Source organism: Clarias gariepinus, chromosome 3 (assembly GCF_024256425.1).
Source record: "Clarias gariepinus isolate MV-2021 ecotype Netherlands chromosome 3, CGAR_prim_01v2, whole genome shotgun sequence".
Classification (NCBI taxonomy): Eukaryota; Metazoa; Chordata; class Actinopteri; order Siluriformes; family Clariidae; genus Clarias; species Clarias gariepinus.
The window spans coordinates 36,563,961-36,590,883 of NC_071102.1; the positions used below are offsets into that span (position 1 = coordinate 36,563,961).

At 40.8% G+C, this 26,923-nt stretch overlaps 4 protein-coding genes across 5 annotated transcripts; 1 reads left to right on the forward strand and 3 right to left on the reverse strand.

Annotated features, from left to right (window-relative positions):
- Positions 1-694: 694 nt before the first annotated feature.
- rab25a (RAB25, member RAS oncogene family a) lies at positions 695-5,312 on the reverse strand. Its single transcript, XM_053492672.1, has 5 exons — positions 5,056-5,312; positions 4,680-4,875; positions 2,456-2,649; positions 1,364-1,444; positions 695-1,146 (listed from the first exon to the last, which is right to left on the reverse strand). The coding sequence occupies exons 1-5, from the start codon at positions 5,090-5,092 to the stop codon at positions 1,022-1,024; spliced, it is 633 nt and encodes a 210-aa protein (XP_053348647.1). The 5' UTR covers positions 5,093-5,312; the 3' UTR covers positions 695-1,021.
- Positions 5,313-7,570: 2,258 nt separating this feature from the next.
- On the forward strand, positions 7,571-10,784 carry sf3b4 (splicing factor 3b, subunit 4). Its single transcript, XM_053493286.1, has 6 exons — positions 7,571-7,642; positions 8,329-8,457; positions 8,878-9,420; positions 9,520-9,693; positions 10,157-10,309; positions 10,478-10,784. Exons 1-6 carry the CDS (start codon positions 7,609-7,611, stop codon positions 10,642-10,644), a joined length of 1,200 nt encoding a protein of 399 aa, XP_053349261.1. The 5' UTR covers positions 7,571-7,608; the 3' UTR covers positions 10,645-10,784.
- A 670-nt stretch (positions 10,785-11,454) lies between these two features.
- gabpb2a (GA binding protein transcription factor subunit beta 2a) lies at positions 11,455-17,054 on the reverse strand. 2 transcript variants are annotated; one of them, XM_053493287.1, is made up of 8 exons: positions 16,937-17,054; positions 14,295-14,411; positions 13,706-13,873; positions 13,389-13,583; positions 13,190-13,298; positions 12,872-13,027; positions 12,223-12,341; positions 11,455-12,007 (listed from the first exon to the last, which is right to left on the reverse strand). In XM_053493287.1, the coding sequence occupies exons 2-8, from the start codon at positions 14,400-14,402 to the stop codon at positions 11,756-11,758; spliced, it is 1,107 nt and encodes a 368-aa protein (XP_053349262.1). In that variant the 5' UTR covers positions 14,403-14,411; positions 16,937-17,054; the 3' UTR covers positions 11,455-11,755. The 2 variants fall into 2 exon arrangements, with proteins under 2 accessions (XP_053349262.1, XP_053349263.1); XM_053493288.1 differs by having other exon boundaries at positions 14,295-14,402; positions 16,937-17,042.
- A 1,798-nt stretch (positions 17,055-18,852) lies between these two features.
- mllt11 (MLLT11 transcription factor 7 cofactor) lies at positions 18,853-20,938 on the reverse strand. Its single transcript, XM_053493148.1, has 2 exons — positions 20,838-20,938; positions 18,853-19,526 (listed from the first exon to the last, which is right to left on the reverse strand). Exon 2 carries the CDS (start codon positions 19,518-19,520, stop codon positions 19,266-19,268), a length of 255 nt encoding a protein of 84 aa, XP_053349123.1. The 5' UTR covers positions 19,521-19,526; positions 20,838-20,938; the 3' UTR covers positions 18,853-19,265.
- Positions 20,939-26,923: the final 5,985 nt, after the last annotated feature.

Sequence of the window (26,923 nt, forward strand, 5' to 3'; positions counted from 1 at the left end):
CCCCAGCTTTCTATTTGTTTGATAAAATTCTTTCTAGAGACCCCAAAAAGCACATAATATTATCATTAGTTTTGTTGTGTTTACATCGATTTTTGAAGCCTTTTTTCTATAAACTAAATTGGATAAAAGTCAGGAAATATTTTATCTTGAAATTATTCACATTTGTCTTAAGCAGTATAAGTGGGTTAATGTTTGGTTTTTGGTCTTCCAGCTGGCCCCCGTTAGCAGGTCCTACCAGCGGACCATCTGATCCGCACACTAGCTTGCTTGCTAGTTCTCTCTCTTTTAAAAAGAGTTTGAATTCGCTTACCAAGGATATACAGGTTGTTTTAACATTTTGATTTGACATTAAAGTCATTTGACAGACAAAGTCTGACTCCTAAGTCAGAAAGTTTCCTCACTTAGCCATGGATTCAGTGTTTTGCTAATCCACCGCTAAGCTCATAGATGTGTTTTGGTTATTTTGCTGTTTATTTTAACCTTCTTTTACTGACGTTGTACAAAAATATGCCCAATTTAGCTATTTATGCTAATCAATAGCTAATCAGCACCACTGGTAGATTAGCAAACAACAAAATTTATTTAAATATTAAACCTAGCCAGTTAAATCAGGAGTAAGTTAAAATAATATGCGAGAGTTCACCTGCTAGCTAATATGTTTCTAATGGTCTGCAATGGCAATTTAATGGTGATTGTCCAATCCCTGTAAGAAATCTCCAGAAATCTGATGGAAACCATTAGAGATTTTCCAGTTTCATGCAGTGTGTAACGTTATCTGATGGTTTCGCTGATGCAAAAAAAAAAAAGTTTTCAGTTGGGTTCATGCATGTGTAAGATTTACCAGAGTTCTTCTAATGAAACCATTGGAACCTTCAGAAGAAACTTTGCTGAATAAGAGAACTGTGTCTAGAGGAAGTGGACGAGTGTGCAGTGAAGAATGGTATTGGAACACAGCCAAAGAGCCAGCTTCCTTGTAGCCAACGCTGCAGGCATCTCTGTGAAGAGGGTGATGTTCTTATCTTCACTGTTTCCCACAGCAGCTCCTGCTCTCTTCCGTAGCCTCAATGATGGGTCCGGTGCTGCCGAGAGTCACAGCGCTGATGGAGCCTCGGGTCACCTTTTTACTCGCCACCTTCTTATGGATTTCTGAGACGAGGAGAGAGAGAAGAAAAATGTTCTCTTGACATGTGCACGTCAAGCGTCTGTAATGTTTACTACTACTGAGCAAACATCTGTCTAAGTAGGCCAAGCTCTGTGTGTGTGTGTGTGTGCGTGTGTGTGTGATTTTGATGGTAATTGTTGTCAGTGTCTCTTTTCACTAATTCATCACAGTTCTAAATGTCACAGTTTCTAGAGCCCTCACCTGTGAGAACCTGGAGGAACGCAATCTCAACGTTGGTGGACTGAAGAGCTGATGTTTCGATGAAGAGCAGACCTTTACTGTCTGCAGGAAGGAGAGAGTTAGGGTTAATGGTAAACATTAAAGTATCTATGTACAGTATCTAAAGTATCTATCTATCTAACACACAGTTATTATCAAAAGTATGTGGCCCTCTGATCATCACAGCCATACTGCATGTTCCTGTTCAACCTCTCCTGGTCCAGATTTATTCCCCTGTTACAACACTCTTCTTTTTCCCATTATACTTCACTGTTCTGTGAAGGCATTTGGCAGACGCTCTTATCCAGAGCGACTTACATTTTTATCTCATTACACATCTGAGCAGTTAAGGGTTAAGGGCCTTGCTCAAGGGCCCAACAGTGGCAACTTGGTGGTTGTGGGGTTTGAACCTGGGATCTTCCGAACCACTGAGCTACCCCTTGCCCCATTCACACACTTCACAGGAGCATTATTGGTCTCAGGAGCTGATGTTGGGATGTCAAGGATGCTCCAGTTCAAGTTCATCCCAAAGTTGATGCTTCATTAAGGCTGAGTTCAGTCAGGGCTCTGTGCAGAACACTAGAGTTCTTCAACTCCAACACGCTCCTAACCCTTAATGGAGTTGGCTTTGTGGATCTCATCATGCTGGATAATGGTATGCTTAGTTCCTCTTAGTCCCATGTAGGGGAACTGTAATGCTACAGCACACACAGACATTCTTCTAACAGTTTGGGGAAGAACTATAAATGGGTGATGGTCAGGGGTGTACATATTTTTGTTCATTTACCGTACGTTAGTGTTTAGTTTTAATGTACAGTAGTAGCCATTTCTTTTGTTAGCGGAACGTTTCAGCATCTATTGAGTTCTGCAATATTTTTGTGTAACTGTTCCTGCAACATTCCAGGAATATTCCTCTTAATCAAATTGTGTCAGCAAACATTACAGGAACGTTTGTTAATCTAGTAGATGCTTCATGAATGTCGTAATAATTTCTGCTATGGATCTTTATTTGTGTCTCTGCTGGGGTCCTCATGTTTTGCTGATTAGGATCCTCCTTAAAAAAAATGTTTTTACCTGCAAAAGCTTTGGCCTCATCCGTTGGCACGGTGCGCGAGGTTGTCAGATCACTCTTATTCCCCACCAGCATGATGACGATGTGAGGGTCGGCGTGGTCGTACAGCTCCTTCAGCCAACGCTCCACGCTCTCGTACGTCAGGTGTTTGCTGATGTCATACACCAGTAGGGCTCCAACCGCACCTCTGTAATACCTGAACAAAACAGTCGGGCCACACCGATAACCAGACCACATTCTTCTGCTTTTGTTCTAACTTGAAACACATCTGAGTCAGCTAACGATCTTAATCACCTGGCACAGGGGTGTAGAGCTGTCTGTTACACTTAGCTCTGTGTGACCTCATTACAGCAAATACATTCGATTATTCATAAACCAGACACAAATATCAGGGTGTTTAAGTTAATTTCAGAATTATTAACCCCTATACGACAGTCAAATCAGCTTCGATATTTTATTTAACGGATTGTGAGTCTGAATTGTGGAGCGGAATCAGATTCGCCATCAGCATTCTATGTATAATCCCTGTACAGGATAAATATTCAATCGTTATAATATTGTAATTATTTGCAAATTATTGTGTAATAGATAAATGTATGTAAATTATTAAATAGTACATGATGTTTTTGATATCACCTTGGCAGATCAAACACATTATTTTTACATTTAATTCAATTTTAACTTAATTTTCTTAAATTGTGCAATTTTATGAACGTAGATTTAAATAGTATTGGCACCCCAACAATGTTAATGATTGTTGTGAGCTTTCCTGAAAAGTAATCAATGTTGGAGACTTTATCGATCCACTCGTCCCTGTGGAGTGTTTTTTCCCCTTAGATTTTTGCTTGCGGATGTCCCGATCGCTCGATATACAGAATTCAGAGATTTCAGAGAATGAAATCTGAAAATGTCTTGAAAACACATATTTCATCTGTATTCTGTCTACTGTCTGGGTTTAACCTCCTGGCAGAGACAACCAGACTTTGGAGTTACATAGTATTTCCTGGTACTTATTCCCGATGACATCATGCTTCATAAGCACCAACCACACCACGTTAATCAGCTGGGCATCAGGTGCTTTTCCTCATATATGGTTTGTCTTTTGCGTCGCCACCAAGCAGCTTGTTGTGATTCTGTTGCACTCACAGCCTCTAAAATCTGATTTAAATCCTTATTTGTTTGGCTTGGGAAACAAAATTCAACTCAGTTATATTATCAGAAAACCTGTCTTTGCATCACTGTGGTGTGTACACATCTCTAATACACATTTACATACAGCATGCCTTTTTATTCTCTCCTACTACGGCCACGTTCACGTTCCACAAGCCCGCTTTTCCCTCCTACAACATTTTCTTCATTATTTAGATGATTGACTTTGCATTCTAACGGTAAATCAGATCAAACACACAGAATGAAAGATCGCTATCCATTGCTCGATCCCTAGCACAGAAATTTGTTAAACAAAACAGAAGGCTCTCATCCGGACGCACAGAGGATGTGACTCGGATCTGCCGGGGGCAATGTGTATCCGAATCAGATCTTCTGGTCTGAGCTGTTCCAGAAACGGAGGGTTTTCTTACAGTTATATTACAATGAATCTTTGCGGAAGTTTGCTTAAGGTTCCTAAACTGTTTACGGCACACGAACATTACATTTAAAAGATAACTTTAAGGTTCAAAAAAAGGTTTGTTCTTAGAACAGCAAGCAAACCCAAACCCAAGCGTGATGCGCTGCACCATGAGATGGTTATATAGATACGCTGTCTGTGCTCACACTTCCTCTTTGTGTGCCACAGGCTATGCTCGTGCACCCCGATTTGATTCAATTTGCTTAGATCTTAGCATTCACTGAGGATTTTCTAAACATCACCCCCCAAAAAAAGCAAAAAAGCAGATTACACAGATAGTGGATGTCAGAATGTACTGCGGCGTGAAGAAACGTGATCCTGTCGTGTGTGTGTGTGTGTGTGTGTGTGTGTGTGTGTGAGACTCTGTGATCTTTACTATCTCCAGGGTCTTTATCTCCTGATTATCACTACATTCCTGATCATAAGTTCACTTCCTGGTCATGGTCTAGTTTTTTTTTAGACTTTCACTACTGCTCTTGTCTGATACAGTTTGCAAGTATTCAAGTGAATATTATTATAATTATTTAGATGAGAATGACATTTAAAGTGAATGTAAACAGTTTGAGAGGACATGTTTCTGTCTGTAGTTAGACACTCACGCTGAGGTGATGGCTCTGTAGCGCTCCAGACCGGCCGTGTCCCAAATCTGTGCTTTAATGGTCACCTCGTCCAGCTGCACGCTGCGAGTGCTGAACTCCACCCCGATGGTGGTGCGACTGTCGTGGTTAAATTCATTCTTGGTGAATCGGGACAGCAGATTGCTTTTCCCAACACCAGATTCCCCGATTAACACCACTGAATAAATCGTTTGTGAGAGAGAGAGAGAGAGAGAGAGAAAGAGAGAGAGAGACATAGAGAGGGAGGGAAAGAGGAAGACATGAGCTTGTATGCACTTCTTACCAAAATTTGCATAACGTACATCAGAAGCCTTCACACAGGAGGAGTGTATTTAGTCACAGCACTCAGAAGTCTCACCTTTAAAAACAAAGTTGTATCCCAGATCGGTGGCCATGTCGTCCTCAGGGTCCGAAGTGCAGCTCAGGATGGAGGGAACAAGGAAACTCCACACTGATCAGATCATCTGGCCGCGATGAGGATGAGTTATGGCCCCATGCTGCTGGGTTTGTGCTTTACTTCCTGTCCTGGTGGAGCTCAGCGGAGCTGTGTGTCAGGAGGAACAGGTCTAACCACCGAATCATACACAGACACACACAGACACACACACACAATAACAGGTGTGGTCAAATCCGTTCTCACTCTCAGCTGTGTGACATTTAAAAAACCCAAAAGGTGGGGTTTTGAGTAGGTGGTTGATGGGCGTGTCTTTAAGATAGTACACGAGACCCCGCCTTCTACAGTATTCTAATGATTTCATTCAAAGAGGTTTTGTTAGTGAAGATAAACACATACCATTAATAATGACTTCCATGTATGGACTCAAAGACACACCCACATTCCCATCTTTTATTTTTACTTAAAGGCACACCTATTACTACATTCATCGTCCAGTTTATTAGGTGCAGGTGTCTTTTCAGCCAATCAGGAGGAAGCAGCACACAACACTTAGAATCATGCAAATGCAGGTCAGGAGCTTTGGCTAGTCTTCACATCAGACATCAGAATGGGAGAAATCCTGATCTCTGTGTCTTTAACTGTTGGTCTTTACCAGATGATCTGCGGTGAGAATTTCTGAAACAGCTTATGATCTCCTGCTAGGAATTCACACACAGCAGCTTTTAGAGTTCACACAGAATGGTGCTAAATACTAAAAACAGCTTCAGACCGGCTGTGTCCCAAATCTGAGCTTTAATGTTCACTTCTTTCAGCTGCACGCTGCGAGTGCTGAACTCCAATTTGGTTAAATTTGTTTTTGTTAAATCTGGACAGCAGATTTACACCACTGACCAGTGTGTGAGAGTTTTTGAGCAGCCATAGTAGGTTTTACTTTAATACACGAGAAATTTTGCTACAAGTCCCGGTTTGACTTGAACACACCTCAAATATTATTTTCTCTTTTTATAGTATGTGTATATAAACTGTTTGGGTTTGTAATATATTTGTTAAAGTTCCCTGTAGTATGTATGTACTATTATAAATAAAGCACTTCATATTATTCGGTTTACATTATGTTTTATAGCAAAAATAATCACAGTGTATCTGTGTATAAATTATTACAGACTGATCTGCGAAGTTCTGCTCTGTGTTTTAAGTTTTGCTGTAATTTTTGCTTTGCTTCTGCCTGTTTCTCCATTTCTTTTTCGTTCTTTTTTTCCAAAATGGGCACCTAATGGCTTTGACATTTTCTTATTTATTACGTAAATTTGACGAGCATTAGGACATCACAAATGTGCATTACAACCGAAGAATGAAATACAGTATGCCGGTGACACGGTACAGTACAGGATATATTCACAGTATTATAAATGATCTGTGGTTTATTTAGTCACATTACATAGTATGAGTGATTTTACCCCTGAGAAAATCAACCTTATATATATCCACTAACCCAGACCCAGACGGTCACATGAAAAAATGTGATGTGCAAATGAGCGATAAAAATATTCCTTAAATGTTATTATCATTCTGAATCTTTGCCTTTATTTTTTACTCGCATACTCAGTGTTTACAGCATTTGGCACCTTATCCAGGGTGTCTTACCTTTTTTACTCATTATACATCTGAACAGTTGAGGGTTAAGGGCCTTGCTCAAGGACCCCACAGGAGCAACTTGGTGGTCGTGGGGTTTAAACAGGGACCACTGAGCTACCCCTGACCCACTTATATGCTAGGGTGTACAACTAGAACATATGGAATGGTTATGGGGTAATATATAACTGTATGGTAAACCCTATTCTGAACGCTTCATGTGGCTGTGTCCAGACTGTTTTTAAATAAACACAGATAAATGAACAGGCAGCACTGTGGCTTAGTAGTTAGCACAGTCACCTTGCACCTCCAGGGTGTGGGTTAGATTTCCACTGCGGGGTCTATGTGCATGGAGTCTGCATGTTCTTCCTGTGTTTCCTCTGGATACTCAGATTTCCTCCCACAGCCCAAAGACACACAGGTCTAATTTGTGTTCCTAAATTGTAAATGAGAGTGTGAGTGTGTGTGCACTGTGACAGATTGGCACCCTGTTCAGGGTGTACCCTGCCTTGTGCCCTAAGTCTCCTGGGATAGGCTCCAGGCCCCCCGCGATTCTGTATACAGCATAAGGCAGCACCGTATATACGATGAGTGAGTGTGTGACATAAATGAACGTATGTGGCAAGTGTTGAGGTTGTTGAGTTATTGGTCACTGAACTGATGTCTTGTTTTTGTTTCCTGTTCAGTTTGCAGTAAAATGGCTCGTTACCTAAAACAAATTACCGTACAGTAGATTAGCAGCAGTGACTGAATAGGGTGAGTGTGATTATGCAGTCGTGACACCAGGTGGCAGCACTGGGCTGAAGCTGTGACGACGCGCCTCACACCGCTCCCGAAGAAGAAGACGACGACGTTTCCGGTCGCGCACGCAGTGGTTTCGTCATGGCGGCGGGACCGATATCAGAAAGAAATCAAGGTAAAGTTTTATATAAAATCTATGCTTATATGGCACGGGTGCTGATTTATAAAGTGAGAACTCGCACCTGTTATTAAAAGCAATTTATTCAACTTATAGATTTATTGACATTGAGCGATATTGTACTAAATATCGTTAGCAAACATTAGCTAGCTAGCTGAGTTAGCTCTCATTCAGATTAATAATTATTAAATTCTCTTCTTTAGTTTGTCCTATTCGCCTCTAGTAAAGACATGGCTATATTCTTAATGTGTACGCTTTAATACGCAGATGTAATTGTATTTAATAATATTGGAAATGTCTTCACCACACTTGTCTTTTGTTCAACCCGTTATGTTGGAGCTGTTTCTTTAATTCTACTTTTCTTTATCTTCCTGGGAGTTTACAGCTTCAGACCATGTGTGTCTAAACAACACAAGTGTCTGCTGTGTCATCTTCCCTCCTTTAACGTGTTGTATAGTTTAACAAACACATCAGGAGCTCAGATCTTCATCAGTGCTGTTTAAGAGGCTGTGTAACACAGATCTGTCCTGTCAGTGTCGCCCCCCTGTGGTCAACTGTGGGTTAAACAGCTCCAGGGTCTCCAGCCAGGTGTGGAGCAGGGAGCTGTGTGAGACCCGAGGTGTAACTCCATCACCGCGTGTGTTATTCACAAATACTGAGACGTGTGTGTGTTTTCTGTTCAGATGCGACGGTGTATGTTGGTGGTTTGGATGAGAAAGTGTCCGAACCGTTGCTATGGGAACTCTTCCTTCAGGCTGGACCGGTAGTGAACACACACATGCCCAAAGACAGAGTGACGGGACAACATCAGGGTGAGTTTACCACACACAGTTTGTGCTGGATGTCATTGGTAAAATGAAACTCCAGTCTATCTTTGAGTGTCTTTTACTGTCATGTCATTTGTGTCTCACTCTCTCTCAATCTTTCTTTTCCACTCTCTTTTTGTCTTTCTTTCTTTCTATTGCTCCCTCTCTCTCTTTCTTTCTCCTTGTCTTGCTTTCTTACTTTGTCTTTCTGTGTCTCCCTGTCTGTATGTCTTCCTCTCGATTTGTCTTCTTCTTTGTCACCTTTTCTCTCCCATTCTCTCTGTGTCTCTTATACTTCCCCCTTTCTTTTTTCTCTCTGTACCTCTCGCTCACTTTGAATAATTGAGATTGTTTCAGATGTGATCATGTGTATCACTGCTATGAAGTAACTTGTATGTAGTAACATTTATTTCACTGTGTGTGTAGGTTACGGTTTTGTAGAGTTCCTCAGTGAAGAGGATGCTGATTACGCTATAAAAATCATGAACATGATAAAGTTGTACGGTAAACCCATCCGCGTGAACAAAGCCTCGGCTCACAACAAGAACCTGGACGTGGGCGCGAACATCTTCATCGGTAACCTGGATCCGGAGATCGACGAGAAGCTCCTGTACGACACCTTCAGCGCCTTCGGAGTCATCCTGCAGACCCCCAAGATCATGAGGGACCCCGACACAGGCAACTCCAAGGGCTACGCTTTCATCAACTTCGCCAGCTTCGACGCGTCTGACGCGGCCATCGAGGCGATGAACGGGCAGTACCTGTGTAACCGCCCCATCACCGTGTCCTATGCCTTCAAGAAGGACTCCAAGGGTGAGAGGCACGGCTCAGCCGCTGAGAGGCTCCTGGCCGCGCAGAACCCGCTTTCACAGGCCGACCGGCCACATCAGTTGTTCGCCGACGCTCCACCGCCTCCCACAGCCCCCACGCCAGTCATGACCGCGCTGGGAGCGGCCATGTCCATACCCGGTCCGTGAGCATGTTCGGTTCTGTTGTATCTTTGTGTGTGAATGGTGGATAAAGAACCGATGCAGAAACAACGCTAACATTCTGCTGTCTTTCTTACAGGCTTGCCTCCTCCTGGTGCCTTCCCCCCTGTACCTCCACCTGGCGCTCTGCCACCTGGAATGCCCCCCGGGATGCCCATGCCCCCCGCGCCAGGCACTCCTGCCCCTCAGGGTGCCTCTGGAGTGCCTCCTCCTGGACCTCCACCGTTCCCTCCAGCAGGCATGCACCCACCAGGTGAGAACTTCATCATCGTGATGTACACAATTCCAGTCTCTTGTGTGTCCTACAGTCTCGCTGGGTTCTAATGCTAGGATCTCTGACACAAATGTGTCTCCATTCTTGACATTCAGTTTTTCAGCGTTTCTAGTTCTAGAATCCCATCAGAGGGGTAAATATAAAATGCAGCTGTCTGGTCCTCTAGGACCCTCATAAGCTTTAGACTTTAGATGCGCGGACGTTTAGACCTCCAGAACGCTTTGACTAATGATCCAAAGGCCTGAAGTTACCAGGCAGTCCATGGTTCCACACTCTGAGGTTCTTGCAGCCACTCTGAGTGTCAGTTTAGGTGGTGCTTTTATGCTTTTAAAGAACTGCAGGTTCTCTCAGTCTTGGAGCTGCAGTACCATGGTAGTTAAATGTTCTCCAGTGGGCATCATGGTTCCTTCAGCACACCTGTTCTTGTCTGTCTGTTCCTCAGGAATGCCACCGATGCCAATGCCTCCATCTGGACCTCCTGGAATGGTGCCTCCTCCTCCAGGATCCTCCCAGCACAGAGCCCCACCTCCCCCTAGCATGCCCCCACCCCCACAGATGGGCATGCCCCCCCGGGGACCGTTTGGCCCTCATATGGGTAAGTTTAAATATTATTTATTTTTGTTTAAGGCAGAGGGATTTCTCGTGTGAGAATTAAAGATTACAGAATTACAAATGTTTAGATTGATAAAGATTTTAGACTTGTGTTTTATAGCACAGTTATACAGCTCAGTTTAGGTTCTCACTGTAACTGTTCCTTTCTCAGGTCCTCCGATGCCCCCTGGAATGAGAGGCCCGCCTCCCCCGATGCCACCCCCAGGTTACGCCGCAGGCCCCCCTCGCCCTCCTCCGTTTGGTTTTCAGAGACCGCCAATGCCCCCTCGTCCCCCTGCGCCACCCCAGGCCCCTTTAAGGGCACCCCTGCCCCCCTAATCCGTAGCTTTATTAGTGCCACAGCTTGTATTTTTAATTTGTCATTCCAGTGATTTACTGAAGGTGTTTTGTTCTCTCATTTAGTCTCACTGTTCTTTAATAGGTTTAAACACAAATAAACATTTTATACAGAAAGTAAAGCTGTGTGTGTGTTCATGTGTAGGGTTGAAAAATGCAAATTAGTGGATTTATAGAAGATAAGTTAGTATTTTAGATGAGACAGAGTTGTGTTAGGTTTCTTGGGGCATGAACATGAACAGGCCACACCTTCTTTATTGAGAATGCATTAGGCCATGGCCTTTTTTTAATTAAGATTTATTGAAGCCACACCTCCTTTGTTAAGAGAGGTAGAGGCCATTCCTCTTTAAGACTGATGCACACAAGACCACCTTTAAAACTGATGGAGGCCACACCTCCTTTACGAAAAAAGGTGGCAGCCTGACCTTCATTACAAAAGATGGAGGCCACACCTCCTTTATTAAGAATGTTGGACAATAGACCACCTTTAAAACTGATGGAGGCCACACCTCCTTTATCGAGCCTGACAGAAACCAACCCATTCTTAAGCCTTATACACTCATCACAATACGTCCTCGTCCCACCTCCTGAGCTGCTGCAGGCGTTCAGTCGTCCAGCACAGGAGCTTCACTTCTCCTTGGAGTTTAGAAGCACAGATCAGTCCGAGTCTACCCTCAGAGAAACCGTATCCTGTAAGGTTTAAATCCTTTTAAAGTTTCACAGTGAAATCTAAGAACAGAGTCGTGGCTGTATCAGCACTCTGACGGAAATAAACACACACCCACACACCACTGAAGACGAGTTAGAAACTGGGCACAATCGGTGTATTTATAAGAGCCGACATTAAATTTGGTCTTTGGAAAAACAAAAGTGAAAAAAAAAAAAAGTAACATCATTCTCTCAGTCAGACGATAAACACTGATCATTTTACTAAAGCAGGCGCAGTTATTAAAAAAACAAACAGGAAAAGTAGAGTTTCTTCTCTTATAAACAAATATGTGTAGACACTTTTGTTCTTGATCCAGAGATGAAAAGGCAACACATACACACACACACAGGGCTGTAAAGGTGCAAGTCCGTGAGGTCCGAGGTGTTATGAGATGTCGGCGGTGGAGTCGATCTCCTCTGTGTTGAGCATCACGTCTCCGTCAGCCAGCAGCACCACCTCCTCCTCGGCGTCCTCCTGCTTCTCCTCCACACACTCACCGTCCTGCGTGATCACTCGCTCTGTCATGGCCTCCAACTGCATGCGGTACTCCTCAGCCTCCTGCTCCTTCTGCAGCAGCTGCTGTCGGTACAGCTGGGCCGCCATGTTGGCTTCGGCCAGACGCCGCTGCAGCTGCTCCTGTAGCCAGTGTGGGGAAAAAAAATGGTCTCAGACGCCCTCTTGTGTCTGTTTAATGCATTCGTCCTCTTTATAACTTAAAACCTAAAGTTATAAACCGTTGTTTAGTCATTTCAGCGCAGAGAACATTAACACACAGATGTGATCTAAATGAGATTTAGATAAGCTGTACATACATTAGGAGGTGTGTGTGTAAGAGAGACGGAGTGTCTCACCGTGTCCCTGTTGTCGATGTGATTCGTAGCGACCACTTCGATTTTCCTCCGTCGTACAGGAGGCTCTGCTTCTTCATCCACTGACTCCTGTGTGAACTGACCCGAGGGGACAGCCAGCACTGAAACACACACACACAAACGAACTGTAACACAGGGCTTATATACTACCTAACAATGTGTGGTCAATTTAATAAAAAAAGAAAAAAATTTCTCGGTGCAAATACCAAATAAAATAAAATACAACTTTTGAAATGATAAATAGAATTAGTCGATTAGTGCAAAAAGCTTAAACATCTGTAAATAAATATAAACTGTTAATATGGCTTAATAGGCACACAAGTATGAGTTAGAAAATAAAAGCAGAAAAAGGCGAAATTGATGCACAGAATATATAATTAAAGAATGCATAATAAATACAAATAAACATCTGATACTAATGTATGTAAATAACATATTAATAAGCGTATAATAAATATGAACACACGAATGAAGATTAAAAAGTACTGTGACGTTTTATTTAGACTTCTGTAATAACTCCATGTGTATGATATAGAATTATTTAAAAAAAAAAAATCACCCCATGTGTGCTGACACAGCTCTCATAAACACTAACAAGTGTGTGTGTGTGTGTGTGTGTGTGTGTCTCTACCTTGCCGTCCGTTCTGCATAGTGACGTACAGCGGCTGTGTGAGTCTCGTCTGTAGGTGACCCTGCTGATCTGTTACTATGGTAACCACCCTCTGTCCGGTCTCACTCATTACCTGTTGGTCCAAAGCGCTAACGGCGACCGCGTCCTCGCTGTTACCTGCACACACCCGCACACAGATAAAGACAGGGCTCAATGTTATTTCTTTTAATCAAAACACTAAACGCTGCTCTGTCATTAGGGTAGTTGTAGCTGTGGTCATCACGCCTGCGTCTGAGTTTGACGCGGGTTCGGTTCCCACAGCAGGTTTAAATACGGTACCTGTGTTGGATTTGACGAGGTCAGCGAAGTTAATTACTCCTCCCTGAATGATGAACTGTGGAGCGATGGACGACTCTGCATTCCTGTTCACCTGCTTCTGCATCCCGTCCTACACACACACACAAATTAGAGAACAGATGATATGATACGTTTAAGAGAGTGAGTGTAAGAGACAGAAGGACAGGATATGACATCAGACCTGCAAGAGGTTAGCGAGCTCTGGGTGCTGGATGTCGAGCGCGATGTCGAAGGGCGATTTGTCGAACTTGCTGAGCGCGTGCACGTCGGCTCCGTGTTTGATAAGAAGCTGAGCGACGTCGTGGTGCCCGTGCTGAGTGGCCCAGTGCAGCGCCGTCATCTTCAGCATGTCTTTAGCGTTCACATCCGCTCCATTCTGAACACACACACACACACCTTTAATTAGGAGAACAATGCTGGCTTAAAGGAAGAGACTCATCTTTAAGCCAGGGGGAAAGGGGGACTGGGAGAGCACCGAGCGGGTGAAGAGCGTCTCACCCTGATCAGTAAGTCGACGATGAGCTCGTGTCCCTCGGTGGCAGCCATGTGCAGCGGGGTCCTGTCCACTTTGGTGCGAGCGTCCTTACAGATGCCAGCTCTCAGCAGCACCTCGGCGGTGGAGCGATGACCGTACTGCGCCGCCAAGTGCAGCGGCGACGCCCCCAACTGTACAGCACAGACACACACACACCATGAGAAAATCAAATGTTCATCGATTAATGGGGGGCAAAACACAACAACACTAAAGAGATTTGCTGAAAGATATTTTAGAAACCTCCAGATTCATCTGATCCAATTTATACCAAACATCATGAAGCACTGTGACCTGTGATGTGTGTGTGTATTTATCTATGTGTGTCTATTTATTTATGTATGTTTATTTATATTCATTTGTGTGTGTGTGTTTATGTGCTTATATACTGTATGTGTGTTTATTTATATACTTGTGTGTATATCTGTGTGTTTATTTATTTATATATGTGTGTTTGATTATATACGTGTGTGTTATATGTGTTTATTTATATGGTTTTTTTTTTTTGTGTGTGTGTGTGTGTGTGTGTGTGTGTGTGTGTGTGTGTGTATTTACCCAGTCTGTGGTGAAGGGGGCGCCGTTGGTCATCAGCTTCCTCACTTCTTCATCCTCACCGTTACGCGCAGCCTCTAAAAGCCGCTTCCCCAAATCCACCAGAGACATCTGCAACAACTGTCAACATATAAACAAACAGAGTCACACACACACACACTAATATCTCATTGATGCACACTGCTGCTAAGTCCTGCACTCTGATTGGTCAGAAGCTTTTGATTATTGCTATTAGTGCAGAATTATATTAAGACACTCGCTATGATGAGATATTGTTTCCATAGTAACAGCGCATGCTCAACACACACATACACCTCAGTGTAAGGAGGAAAAGGGTAAAGCTCTTCAGTTATGTTTCTGATAATAGTGTAAACGCTCTCATTTCATCAGAAACATAACTAATATAATATATAAATATATCAAAACATTTTAAGACTAGTTTTGTAACACGCCAACAGATGGTCGCACAAGGCTGCACGTCACAGGGAGCTCAGACCCTCATGACCCAGTCTTGTGTACACTGGGAGTGGTGCAAGCGGTGCTATTCTGATATTCATGTGTTACAACTATTTCATCAGGAACAGCAGTGAGATGCTGCAATGAGTCATTCAAGGTGTTTTGAGTGCCAAGCGGAAGAACATCACTGGAAGACGAGAAATCAGGAAGACCCTCAACGAGTTTAAAAATGTCAAGACTATTTGCCAATTTGTGCATGAGGATTCTCAGAGAACAATCCACAACACTGCTGCCATTGTTCAAGTGTCAAACAGAACAGCGCAAACGATCCTAACGTAGGATTTGAACCCAGAAGCAGAAGGAATATCACGTCCAAGTCTGCTAAGGACTCCATCGGCGCGCCGTGAATGACCCGTCCATGATTACCGGTGACAAAAATTCCTAGACGAAGCAAAAGCCTTCATCTCCACAACCAAAAGATGTAAGGCAAGTCTGCAGCTCGCCTGACTGCATGCTCATCGTCTTTTTCAACATCTGCGGCATTGTGAATCGAGAATTCATCCCCAGGGGCCAGAGCGTCAATACGGAATTCTACTGTCGTCAGGTTATAAAGCATCTGAGGGAGGACGCACAATGAAAGCAACTGGATCTGTGACGCGCAAATCTTAAAACTTTTTGATGTCGTCTCCCTGGCAAAATTTGGAAAATATTATGCAGTTTTCAGAAAACAGAAGCAATCATCTAGAAACCATATTCTACAGTACATCTTATTTATTTTTCAAGCTCTGATGAAGACACGGAAAACAAGCGGTTTTCGGCCACGACTGCCAGGAACACTTTTTCGAAAAACCCAAGAGCAACTTCGAGCTGGAGTCCAGGCCTGCCTGCAGTAAAGCGCTGTGGCTGCTTTGAGACACACCGTGAGGAGGAACCTAAACAAGCACAGGCTACATGGTCGGGAATAAAGCAATTACTATGCCACAAAACAGAGGCCTTACATCACAATAAACAGCACCTAGACGGTCCTCAGGTCATTCAGACCAAAGCTGAACTTTCTGGATCTAACCATAAGCACTGTGTTACCCCTAACGGCCTCCTGGCCTTCACATCATCAGTCGCTCTTTGGAGATCTCAAATGTCTGCCTTATGCAGGACAACCTGGGAATGTTACACCACCTGGAGGCTTTATACTGAGACAGTAAAGGCCCTCATCATCATCATTATCATCATCATCAACAACAACATCAACAGACTGCAGGATCTCACTGGTGCTAAAGGGGGCCACACAGGATTAAGAACTGCGGATGGGGCACAAACATTTGATGAGAAGAAATTATTGTTTTGTTTGGCTCTGAATATTTTTACATCAAATTGTGAGAATAAAACTTTCTTTAAAATGATTTAATTAAATAACTATAAAAAATTGTTTTTTTAAAGTTTATTAAAAATAAAGTCAAATTGATGCACGGCTAAACTTTTAGAAACAAACAGACTATAAGTCTATGGATATTAGATTTATTTTTTTGTATAAATACTTATTTTTATTTTAATCTAACTTTTTACTAGTGTGCTTACTAAGGTTTATGTATTAATGATAAACTCGTGTATTATTTATTTTTAATTCATTCATGAATTCACTTTAAATCTACATGAATCTCATTCATAATTAATTACAGATTTAAGTTTGGAGAGAAACAAATTCAAAACTGAGACTCAAAACAAACAAACATTAATATATAATTTATAAAGCATTTATATCTAAACTACACATCAAACAACACTAACATTCATAAATATTTATATATTGTGACGTCAAGGTAATAAATTAAATTAAAACGCGATATTATTTACACGGTGTAATAAAATCCTGTGAGTAAAAGTTCATGTTATTAAACTAATAAACACACAGAGAACACCCTGCGCTGCAGGACAAAAACATACCATCCCTAATCATACATTTATAGGAGATTAATATGTATTTATGAGATTAATAATGCAAATAAAGTACAGGTTTAAAGTGCAGCGCGAACGGAAAACTAGCCCAGGCAGCGCGCGCAGTTAGCATGGCTAGCACGCTAATCACCTAATGTTAGCCCAAATACCTGTTCGCGCGTAAACCTTCAGACCAAATAAACACCAACGCTCTGACATTGTAAATAAGTATTAACGTACAATATAAACTTACAAACCTTCTCGCGTTCACGCACACGCTTTTTCACTTTATCTCAACTTTTGGTCCACTTTTAGCTAGTCTTTCCCCCCACAAACACTTTCTCAAGCCGTATCCCAAATCCCACAGTATCTAAGATAAAATGCACTAAGTAGGGCGGATAAATAACTAACACACAGTCGCGGTAGGGCGCTTATATAGGGAACAAGAAAACATTCAACACCCAGCCGCTCGGTGGCGCTGATTGGCTACAACTACTTCTTCTTTCTCTTCACCCTTAGCGTTTTAATTTGTGATAGTTAAAATTTAAAACGTTTTGCGGTTACAGTTGTATTAGTTTGTTATTAGCTCATTGTTAGTGTTTTATTCGTGATTCCATTTTAATTATATATATTCCGTCTCCGGAAATTAAAATTATCTGTGTTTAAAATGATCACGAAAAATACATTAAAGAAGAAATATATATTTTAAAAAAAAGTTTTCTGGCGAAGTAGACACCGCCACCTGTCGGTCTGGGGAAAAACTGATCCGCACATTTATATAAATAAAAGAAAGGATTTGTCGGTACAATGGTCAGAAGTCGCTTATTCAGTGATATATTTACGTTTCATACATTGGAGGACCCAAAACTAGTTTTAGAAAAAAAATTGTCTGCATATATACCTTTTTTTTTTTTTTTTTTACATTTTAACACTGACTGGGCATTCATGGCCACTTTGGACACATTCATGCACACTTGCATGGACCACTGCACAAATCACTTCAATAAGTCACTTTAAGAAGTCACTTTTTATGCCTATTTGCACACCCCAACCATTTCTACAATTCTAAATTTCTGTTTTTGACAAATTTCTATTCTCTTCTTCTATATTTTATAGAAATATAGAAGAAGAAAATAGAATTTGCTATATTAATATTTAGTTATTTGTAAAGTATATTTTACTTTGTACAGTATAGTTTACTAGTAAATTTTATTTTCTAATGTATTTCTTTTATTCATATTTATTTCTTATGCATAAGCTTTTATTTGTTTAAGGTCACTGGCAGTCGTATAAGCATTTCACTCTATGTGACAAATAAAATTTGAATTTGATATTTCCAACCAGATTTAGTCACAGCATCAGGCAAAACTGTCTGAACAGAATTTAAGGAAACTTCTGCAATTCTTAGGTATTTGCCTGAAGTTAAACCTGCGCCATAAATGAAATCAAAATGTTGACTAAAGGTGAAGGTTTAAGCAGTTATGTGGCAGATTAGAAACCGCATGTTTTCACAGCATACTGCGCAGGTGTCATACTGTGGGTGCGTCTTTAGTCAACGCTAGACAGAATTCAATAACACTTTGCAGTATTGTAGATATCTAGATTAGATCTCTGCCTGAAGATTATAAGTGAACTCTAAATGTTGAGTAAAAGTGGTGTTGTGAATAGTTACATGCTGGATTTAATAATATATTTAAAACCAAGCTACTAAAAAGATACTTGCTCAATGCAAATAAACAGGTGCACCAATAAATATTTATCAGAATAATTTAAAATGAATATTTTTACTGGGATTAGCTAATATTTTCACGGCTGAAATGCATAAATGCTTTTATACAATAGCTGCTTAATATTATAATACTTAAATGCTTTTTTCTAAAATGACTAAATAAAATTCACTATCCCTCTTAATTAAGACATCATATTGTATAATATTTTAAATATAAATCATTATAATAAATATGCTGGTAAATATCTGATGACAATGTACATTTCCATTTGCACCACTATAACAATATACATTTTCACAACATCCAGTTTGTCCTCTATATATAATTCCGACGTTACAGAATATAAATTAATTTATTAATGTAAAAAATGCCAGTAATAACTACAGTATTATAAAGTGAATATGGCTGGTGTTTAATGTGATGATAAAATACACAAACAGTGGTCATTGAGAAAACACTTCTGTCCTTTATTCACATTTCACTTGGCCATGTTTAATAAAAGGCATTATAAATCGTCACACAGGACTGGAACACTGAGAATCAGAATAATACAATTTACAGCTGATGCAAACGCAGCCACTTTGTGTGTGAGTGATCTGCGGGATGCATGCTCATGAGCTGCTGCTCTTTTACACTTCCATATCCATGAAAAATTTTATTTTGCTTTCTTTACTTTTACTTTAACACTTGAGACTCCAGTCTGCATTAGGACAGAAAACACATGAAAAGAAGATAAATTGATTAAGCATAATCAGTAGGCGTGCAGTGTCAGGGGAGAAGCTGTAAGTGTGGGGGTGGAGCTGTGGTGCCAGACATGGGGAAGGGGGTGGGCTTGTAGCCATGTGAGGGAACAGTTTCACAGCAATAGCAGATTTAAATCCAGCATGTCGATGCTGGCGATCGGCTCCTTCCAGTAGTTGAAGGTGGAGAATTCGGACAGCCCCAGGTCATTGTCGCCTTCATCAAGTTTAGGGAAACTCTTTCCCTTTTTCCCGTCTTTGGATTTCGGCTCGGCAAGTCCCAGGTCCTCGAGCTCGGACAGATCGAGGGTGGCGATGGGCTGCCTCCAGAACAGGAACGAGTCGAACTGGTTGCTTGTGATGTCCAACATTTTAATCTGTGTGGTAACAACAAAATCAAGATTTTACATGACACTTTTGTTAGAAATTAAGGACATGTTTATTGTGATGGACATCAGATCTTTTCTTGCAGTAACACATACCAACATCATTTTTACCTCCCTCTACAACCTAGTTAAGAAAGTAATTTGTGTAAATGTAAGCTATAATTAAAATGTTGTTTGTTTGTTTTTTAGATATAGTTTTTGTGATAGGTGCGGCCTGAATGGGTGTGGCGTATAGGGCAGAGTGTTTGTGATTATAATCATGCCAAAATTAAAACCTTTATATTAAGAAATTATACATTCATTTATTATACTGCAATATATTCTTTTTTTTTTTAGAAGGGGACAAAGTGCAAACACTTGAATGTGAATATCTAACAATATATATTTGAAATAATTGTTTATTACATTTATCTAATATAAAGAATTAGGGTTTATTAGAATTTTAGGTTAAAATTAATCTCTTCAAGATCTGGCAACCCTGTACATCACCATAAACAGCTCCTTCCAAAAATAATATTCATATAAATATATTTTAAACATATACAATCCTAAATATTACATTAAAAATAAACGTAACATAATATTTATATAATTGATTGTTTATGGTTTGCACTCTGTAAAAGTTCAAAGTAATTTCCATACAAAGAAAATCTAGGGTTCTGTAAATTGATGGATTTTGCTGTGTAATGCAGCTCTGGGTTGCCAGATTGAGTTCGAAACACTACCTGGTAATGTAACTCTATATCAGGCTTGACGACAAAGTCTAAAATAGTGTTTAAAATTTAATTGTATTTATAATTATTCAAAGTGCAGGAAATAATTTGTTGTAATTAAATCAGTGTTTACAGTGAAGCAGTTACCGCCAATCTGGCAACCCCACATCACTAATTGCGTTTATTATAAGCAGTCCTTATATTTGATCATAAAACCAATGTTTTAAACCTATATTAATATGTTAAAAACATATTAAATGTATAAATGTGTGTGTTTGGAGAAATATTTGCCGCAGATATTTAAAGATGTCGAGCCTTGTGACAGACTAAATATAACCACATTTCTCAGACATATTTATATCCAACTGAAAATACTCATCATATCACATCATACAGACATCTTTAAAAAATATATATATAAATATGTCTGTATTAGAAAGACGCAAAGCTATTACGGATATATTATATATATAATAATTTACACGACGTCTTCACAGAAACATCAGCGCGCGCAGGAATAACAAAGGCTCAATATGAAAGAATTTATAGTGTAATGATGAATACTATGCAAAAATAAAAGTATTTTTACCTTTATCTGTGATCTCGAAGCTTTTTTATTCCGCTCTCGGTGATGAATGTGTGTATTATAAGGCGTGCGCGCGCTGCTGCTGTCTCCGGCCGGCTCCAGTCCACGCCCTGTCACACAGACTCCCCCTCCCCCTTTGCCCCCCTTTATATCAGTCGCATACTCGCGCACTACGCAGCGCGTGAGAGTTCTACGTCATCATAAAGGCTGTGAGGCGGCTCGCGACCCTCCCATACTGTTTAGTGCACAAGTACGCGGGCTCTGGCGTAACCATGGCGAGGCGCGAGCCTGCCTGCTGCTGAGGCGAGGGAAACACATCCCGATGGATAGAATTGTCTCCGTCAGATACTGTTTCCACTCTGATTTCTTATGGTTCCGAACCGGGGTTGTTTCCGAGTAATGTATCAGACTGTTACTGCGGCTCTCTGAGTTTCATCATTATAACACTAAGTATGTTCATATGTTCGCGTTCTAAATAAGTAGTAGTAGCTCTAACTGTAAGAGCTGTAAGAGCTCTATACTGTAATATGTTGATTATAGCAGCAGAAACACATCCTGGTGGCTGGAGTTCATGCTACCAGATCATGCTCACAGCTGTCAAAATAGCACCATTGTGAATCAGCCGAGGTTCATTCATCATTCCAAATGTTTGTTATAGCAAGGGAAACTTATCCCGATAAATAGAAGTGTCTTTGTCTCGGTCAGATACTGTTTGTTGTACAGTATATTCAGTATAGCAATAGAAGCACATCTGGAATTGTCACTGTAGCTAATAGGGACCTCAAGACATTAATAATAATAATAATAATTTAAGATCATTTACATTTAATGCCATGATATCAACCCACTAGGTTATAAAATGAAATATATCCAAATAAACCCAAAGTGAGTACAAAAAAGAATCAGCACTGGTACTGATCCGATTTTTTTTTTTTTTTTTTTTTATAAATTTAGTCCTGTCCAATTCTTTTTTTCCCCGATTTTCTCCCCAATCTAGTCGTGGCCAATTACTCCCCGTCACTAGGGGGCTCCCACACACATCAAGGCTACTACAACCACTCAGTCGGGAGGACGAAAGCTATCCCGTGTTTCCTCCGAACCACGTGACGCGAGCCGACCGCATCTTTTCGAACTGCTCGCTCACGCACCGTTAGGGGCGGAGTAACACACTCGGAGGAAAGCACTAGCCGCTCCTTCCGTGTGCGCGAGCTCACAGACGCCCCTGATTGGCTGTAGCGCCGTGACTAATGTGGGAGCGCAAGTACCTCTCATCCCTCCCCCCCTGAAAGAGCTCGGCCAATCAGCTCTCTCTGTGCCTCCGGCTGTGAGAGGAAAACAGCATCACCCGGGGTTCGAACCAGCGACCTCCGGATGATAGGGCGAGCGCTTTACCACTGCGCCACTCGGAGGCCATGATCCGATTTTTTTATTATAAAATATAAAATTTCCTATTAAAAGGTAACAAATAAAATTAGCATTAATAATTCATGGTTTGTGTATAGAGTGATTAAAAAACAAAACAATAAAATGCATGATATAATGAATTTCGTTCCCAGGGCGCGTGAAATTTTCCGTCTCTTCCACTCCAGGGATGTCAATTTTGGTCCTTACCACGCTCCGTAGTAGCTCAGTGGTACGCGCTTAACCGCTGGACGGGGAGCCTTGCTCTGAATGCGCGCTCCCGGTGCCGTTTTCACGGGGGTGGGGCTAAGAAAGCGCATATCGATGGGAGAACTTAACACACTTAAATGAAGAAGCAGTATTCCCACACTCACTGTAGATCATGTACGAGGGCCTTCAGGTTAAACCAGGACTTATGACCATGCAGAATAACAGAACATATTCTGTAAGTAAATACTCTATACAATCCCCTGCTGCACTAATGCGCTTATCCCAACGTTTCACTAGTGCTTATATACCATCAAGGTAGAAAGTTTCCTTAGAACATCAGAGCCATGATCAAACTGCCTGTTTTAAGTCTGAAACACTGGCCTTCCAGGAACTCCTTTAATTGGCGACACATGTAGAAATTGCTTGGAGTGAGGTCAGGACTTTATGAGGAATGTGGCAGTAACTCTCAGCCGAGTTCCTGTAATGTGCAAGTGGTGCTGTTGAATGATTGTGCGTACCGTTCCCACACAGATGCATCGCTTTCACAAGTTGGCAACAAGTTATCTGGGGCCTCGTGTACAAAGACTTGCGTTGAATTCATCACTAAAACATTGCGTACGAACAAAGCTGTAAATGTGCGTACGCAGTAAAAAAAAATCTGATGTATGAAACACTGCGTATGCGGAATCCCACGCATATTCTCTTTGTACATCCGAATTAACGTGAAATTGAGTGCACGTGCACGAGCGCAAAACCCCTCCCTGCCTCCTCCCCCGTATAAATATGGTAATGACTCCACTTTGGCAAAACCAAACGAAAAAGCAATGGCAAAAGCAAGCAAAAAGAGAAACTTCACAGAATGTGATTTGGAGGTGCTCCTATCGGAGGTAGACCGGAGAAAAACTGTGTTATTTGCAAGTTTGTCCTCCGGAATTAATAACAAAAAAAAAAAAAAACTTTGCTGGAATAATATCTATAAACACATCACTCACCAAGAAGCCACCCATCACGCACCCTGCCACTTTGGAGCCTCATCCCACCTGTTTGTGAGGATGAATGAATCATGGGTTGTCCCAGGCCACCTTGCCACAATATTTGTTAGGCGCATTTGAGCATCACATATTACTTGCACATTTATTAACTGGAAATGTTTCCGATTCGCATATGCAAATTCGTCTTCAGATGGCGCCTTTATAGCAATGTGCGTGCAGTCGATCGCTCCGATTACATTAGGAAAACCGGCGATTGCTGCAAATTGCGCTTTAATCTTTGGCTGGTCAACCGCATGGTATGGAAACCTTATATACCTGCTAGACATGCGGATGATCCCGTCCCATACAACTTGCATTGCACAGCTCAAAGACGACTGGCTTAACCCAGAGCGGTCTGCCAGTTCCCTTTAGAAAGAACCAGTTGCCAGGAAACCAAGCGTTGTCAGCACCTGTAAGGGAACGGGTAATGCGTGGCTCCTCGCTGTCTCTCCTTCCAAATTTGGACCCAACTCAGCACAGAGCTCCAAGAGGATAGTTCTTGGAAATCTGAAACGACTAATAAGCCAGTCATCATCGTGGGCCAGAAAATCACTGTGATCCCTAAAAACGCGTTCCCTTCGGATTCACAACACAATACAATACAGCACTAATATCATCTCTTTTACATTGTACATGCCAACAGTGGGCATTCATGGACAGTATGGACACATTCATGCACAATTTTTGCACTATATACTTATACTTTCATTATGGACCACTGCACAAATCACTTTAATAATAAGACACTTTAAGAAGTCAGTCACTTTATGCATATTTGCACACCTCAGCCATTTTTTTAATTACTTATGGACAAATTTCTATTTTCTTCTTTCATATTTCTATATTATATATATTTTGTTCTTATTTGTACAGTATATTTTTATTCTTATTTTATTTTAGGTAGCACAGTATATTTTTACTTTTACTAGTTAATTTCATTTTTCTGCAATATTTCTTTTACTGCAATATGTCTTTATTTTTACTTGTACAGTATATTTTACCAGTTAACTTTATTTTCTACTACCTTTTATTTATATTTATTCTTATGTTTAAGTTTTTATTTTAAGGTCACTGGTAGTCGAAAAAGCATTTCACTGTCATGTGTATGACTGTGTATGTGACAAATAAAATTTGAATTTGGCCACTGACAATGTCCTCTAATAAGGCCAGCACTGCCATTGCCATAGACTAAGGGTTGTATACATTTGCAAATGCTTTTAAATGTTCAAATAATTGGAAGAAAAATAGTGTCAATAACCCATTTTATCAATTATAAATTAATAGCAATGTTTTTCATGTGTTGGTGCGATACTTTGTAGTGTGCATTTTAACATAATTGCCTCTAGGAGTCACCAACGGAAATAAAACAAACACACACAAGATATACACCAGGGGTCGGCAATTAAGTTTGGCCTCGGGCCAGATTTTTTCCAAGCCATTACATGGCGGGCCACAACCAAAACATTGGCTAATTTATTGAATTAATAGGGGAGGATGAATGGTAGGCGCTCGTAAAATGACAGAACCGAGATCCGAGATAAACTGACACATCTAAGATGAGATCATCGTGCTAATTACGATCCGGCTAGGTTGGTTCTTCGAGCACACCTGTTGTTGATGATTAGTATGGCTGGATTGAGTTGTCTACTCACTGATCACAAGCCCTGCGATTGGTGGACGAAATGGAAAAAGAGCGGCTCTATTTTTTTTTGTAACACGTGTTATGCGCAGAAATGCCCCCCTGCCATGGATTGCCCCCCCACATAATCGCTATTAAATATTATATTAGAACATAAATTTATAGGTTAATGCTTTACAAATTACATGAGACAATAAAATAAGCAATATGAAAATAAATATGTTGTATATGGAAAAATAGAAATATTAATATTTTTGAAATACATGTATACTTTTATATTGTTTGTTATAAAATTAGTTTCGTTTATATAATTTATCATTATAAAATATTTATTTTTATTATATATAATTATTTATTTGCATATTCATGACAAACCCCTGAAAAATAAATGTGCAAGATGCAAGGATATATGCAAGATCCTTTTCTTTTCCCACGTGAATCAGTCCATGTCAGTTATGCTCTTTAACCAATCAGATGTGACCTCGCCATTTCAACCAATCATAACCCACCAGGAGCGCAGGCTAAATCCTGTTTACATGAAATAAACCTGCTCCCGAGCAGGTTTAAGCTTACGGATATGTTGCTATGACAGCAAATGCGAGAAGCGCATCGAAGAACGAAACAATCCAAGATCAGGACAAATTCACAACAATCAAATCCAGCTAACTGAGTTAGAGACAGACGAAGAACGGACCCCTGGGTGCTCGCAAAGCACAACAAGACGTCATGTGTTTTTGCATGTTGAGCGTTCGCTCTGCACCTCGCTGATGCGCTTATTCACCCTCGTATCCAGATATAACAAATAAGAATTTAGATAGATTGAAATATTTCTGTTCTGAAAAATGAGGTTTCCAAACAAAGAGCTTTTTTGAGACTGTCAGTCCGATTTAAAAAAATATATAATTAATTTATTTTCATTCTCTAGTTTAAACAATCTCACGGGCCAGATGTTTTTGCTTGCGGGCCACATGTGGCCCGGGGGCCGCTAATTGCCGACCTATGATATACACGTACGCCAGACATGAAGTTGGTGAGGAAGAACGCACATTCTCACAATAATTTCACTGTTAGTAAACAGACCGTGAGCGTGAAAACTGGCGTAAGCAAAGTTTTTGTGCGTACGCAGCGTTGATACATGAGGCCCCTGTTGATTTTTAAGGATTGAGTGTTCCACTCACGGCCTTCTTTTAAAAACATTTACACCGTTCCAAAGTTTTACTGCAGCTATTAGTCTCCTCACCATACTGTTTTAAATGTAGGGCTGTAGCTATCAAATATTTTAGTAATCGAGTATTCTATCAAAAATGTAATAGATTAATTGAGTAATCGGATAAAATTTACTTTTGCTAAATTAAACAGTAATGTAAAATATATAAGAGAATCAAAGATTATTATTTTTTTTTAGAAAAATTTACTTTTATTTTTTTAACTGCATACAGCATTTTATTTAAAAATAAACATTTGTCATTATTTACAATACAAGGAATAGATCATATACCTCTACAGTATGTCACCTATGCGGCTTGACTCGCAGTGAGATGTGCACCGTGAGCCGCCGCGACGTTCCGCAAAATTCTACAAGGTCCACCAAAAAAATTTAACATATTTAAACATGTTCTTAAGGCGGCTTAAACGTTTAATTTTTCACGCGGAAAGATGGAAACGTAATCGCAGCGCCAAAACTCGTGGTGAATTATGATGCACGGTACTTCCGGCCACCGCGTGAAACCGCGTAGGTGAGATTAGGGGTATTAAAGTTGACTGAGATGAATTGAGTGCATTACAGTACCATACAGTACATTCTTTTT

Bases quoted from the DNA above. Each gene is read 5' to 3' on its own strand.
- mllt11 (XM_053493148.1), bottom strand. From the start codon at position 19,520: ATGTTGGACATCACAAGCAACCAGTTCGACTCGTTCCTGTTCTGGAGG.
- sf3b4 (XM_053493286.1), top strand. From the start codon at position 7,609: ATGGCGGCGGGACCGATATCAGAAAGAAATCAAG. The intron at 9,421-9,519 runs GTCCGTGAGCAT...TCTTTCTTACAG, and splicing joins AGCGGCCATGTCCATACCCG to GCTTGCCTCCTCCTGGTGCC. The intron at 9,694-10,156 runs GTGAGAACTTCA...TCTGTTCCTCAG, and splicing joins AGCAGGCATGCACCCACCAG to GAATGCCACCGATGCCAATG.
- rab25a (XM_053492672.1), bottom strand. From the start codon at position 5,092: ATGGCCACCGATCTGGGATACAACTTTGTTTTTAAAG. The intron at 4,876-5,055 runs GTGAGACTTCTG...CGATTTATTCAG, and splicing joins ATACAACTTTGTTTTTAAAG to TGGTGTTAATCGGGGAATCT. The intron at 2,650-4,679 runs GTGAGTGTCTAA...TGTTTTGTTCAG, and splicing joins TACAGAGCCATCACCTCAGC to GTATTACAGAGGTGCGGTTG.
- gabpb2a (XM_053493287.1), bottom strand. From the start codon at position 14,402: ATGTCTCTGGTGGATTTGGGGAAGCGGCTTTTAGAGGCTGCGCGTAAC. The intron at 13,299-13,388 runs GTCTGATGTCAT...GTGTGTGTGTAG, and splicing joins AGCTCGCTAACCTCTTGCAG to GACGGGATGCAGAAGCAGGT. The intron at 12,342-12,871 runs GTAGAGACACAC...TGTGTGTTTCAG, and splicing joins TATGCAGAACGGACGGCAAG to TGCTGGCTGTCCCCTCGGGT.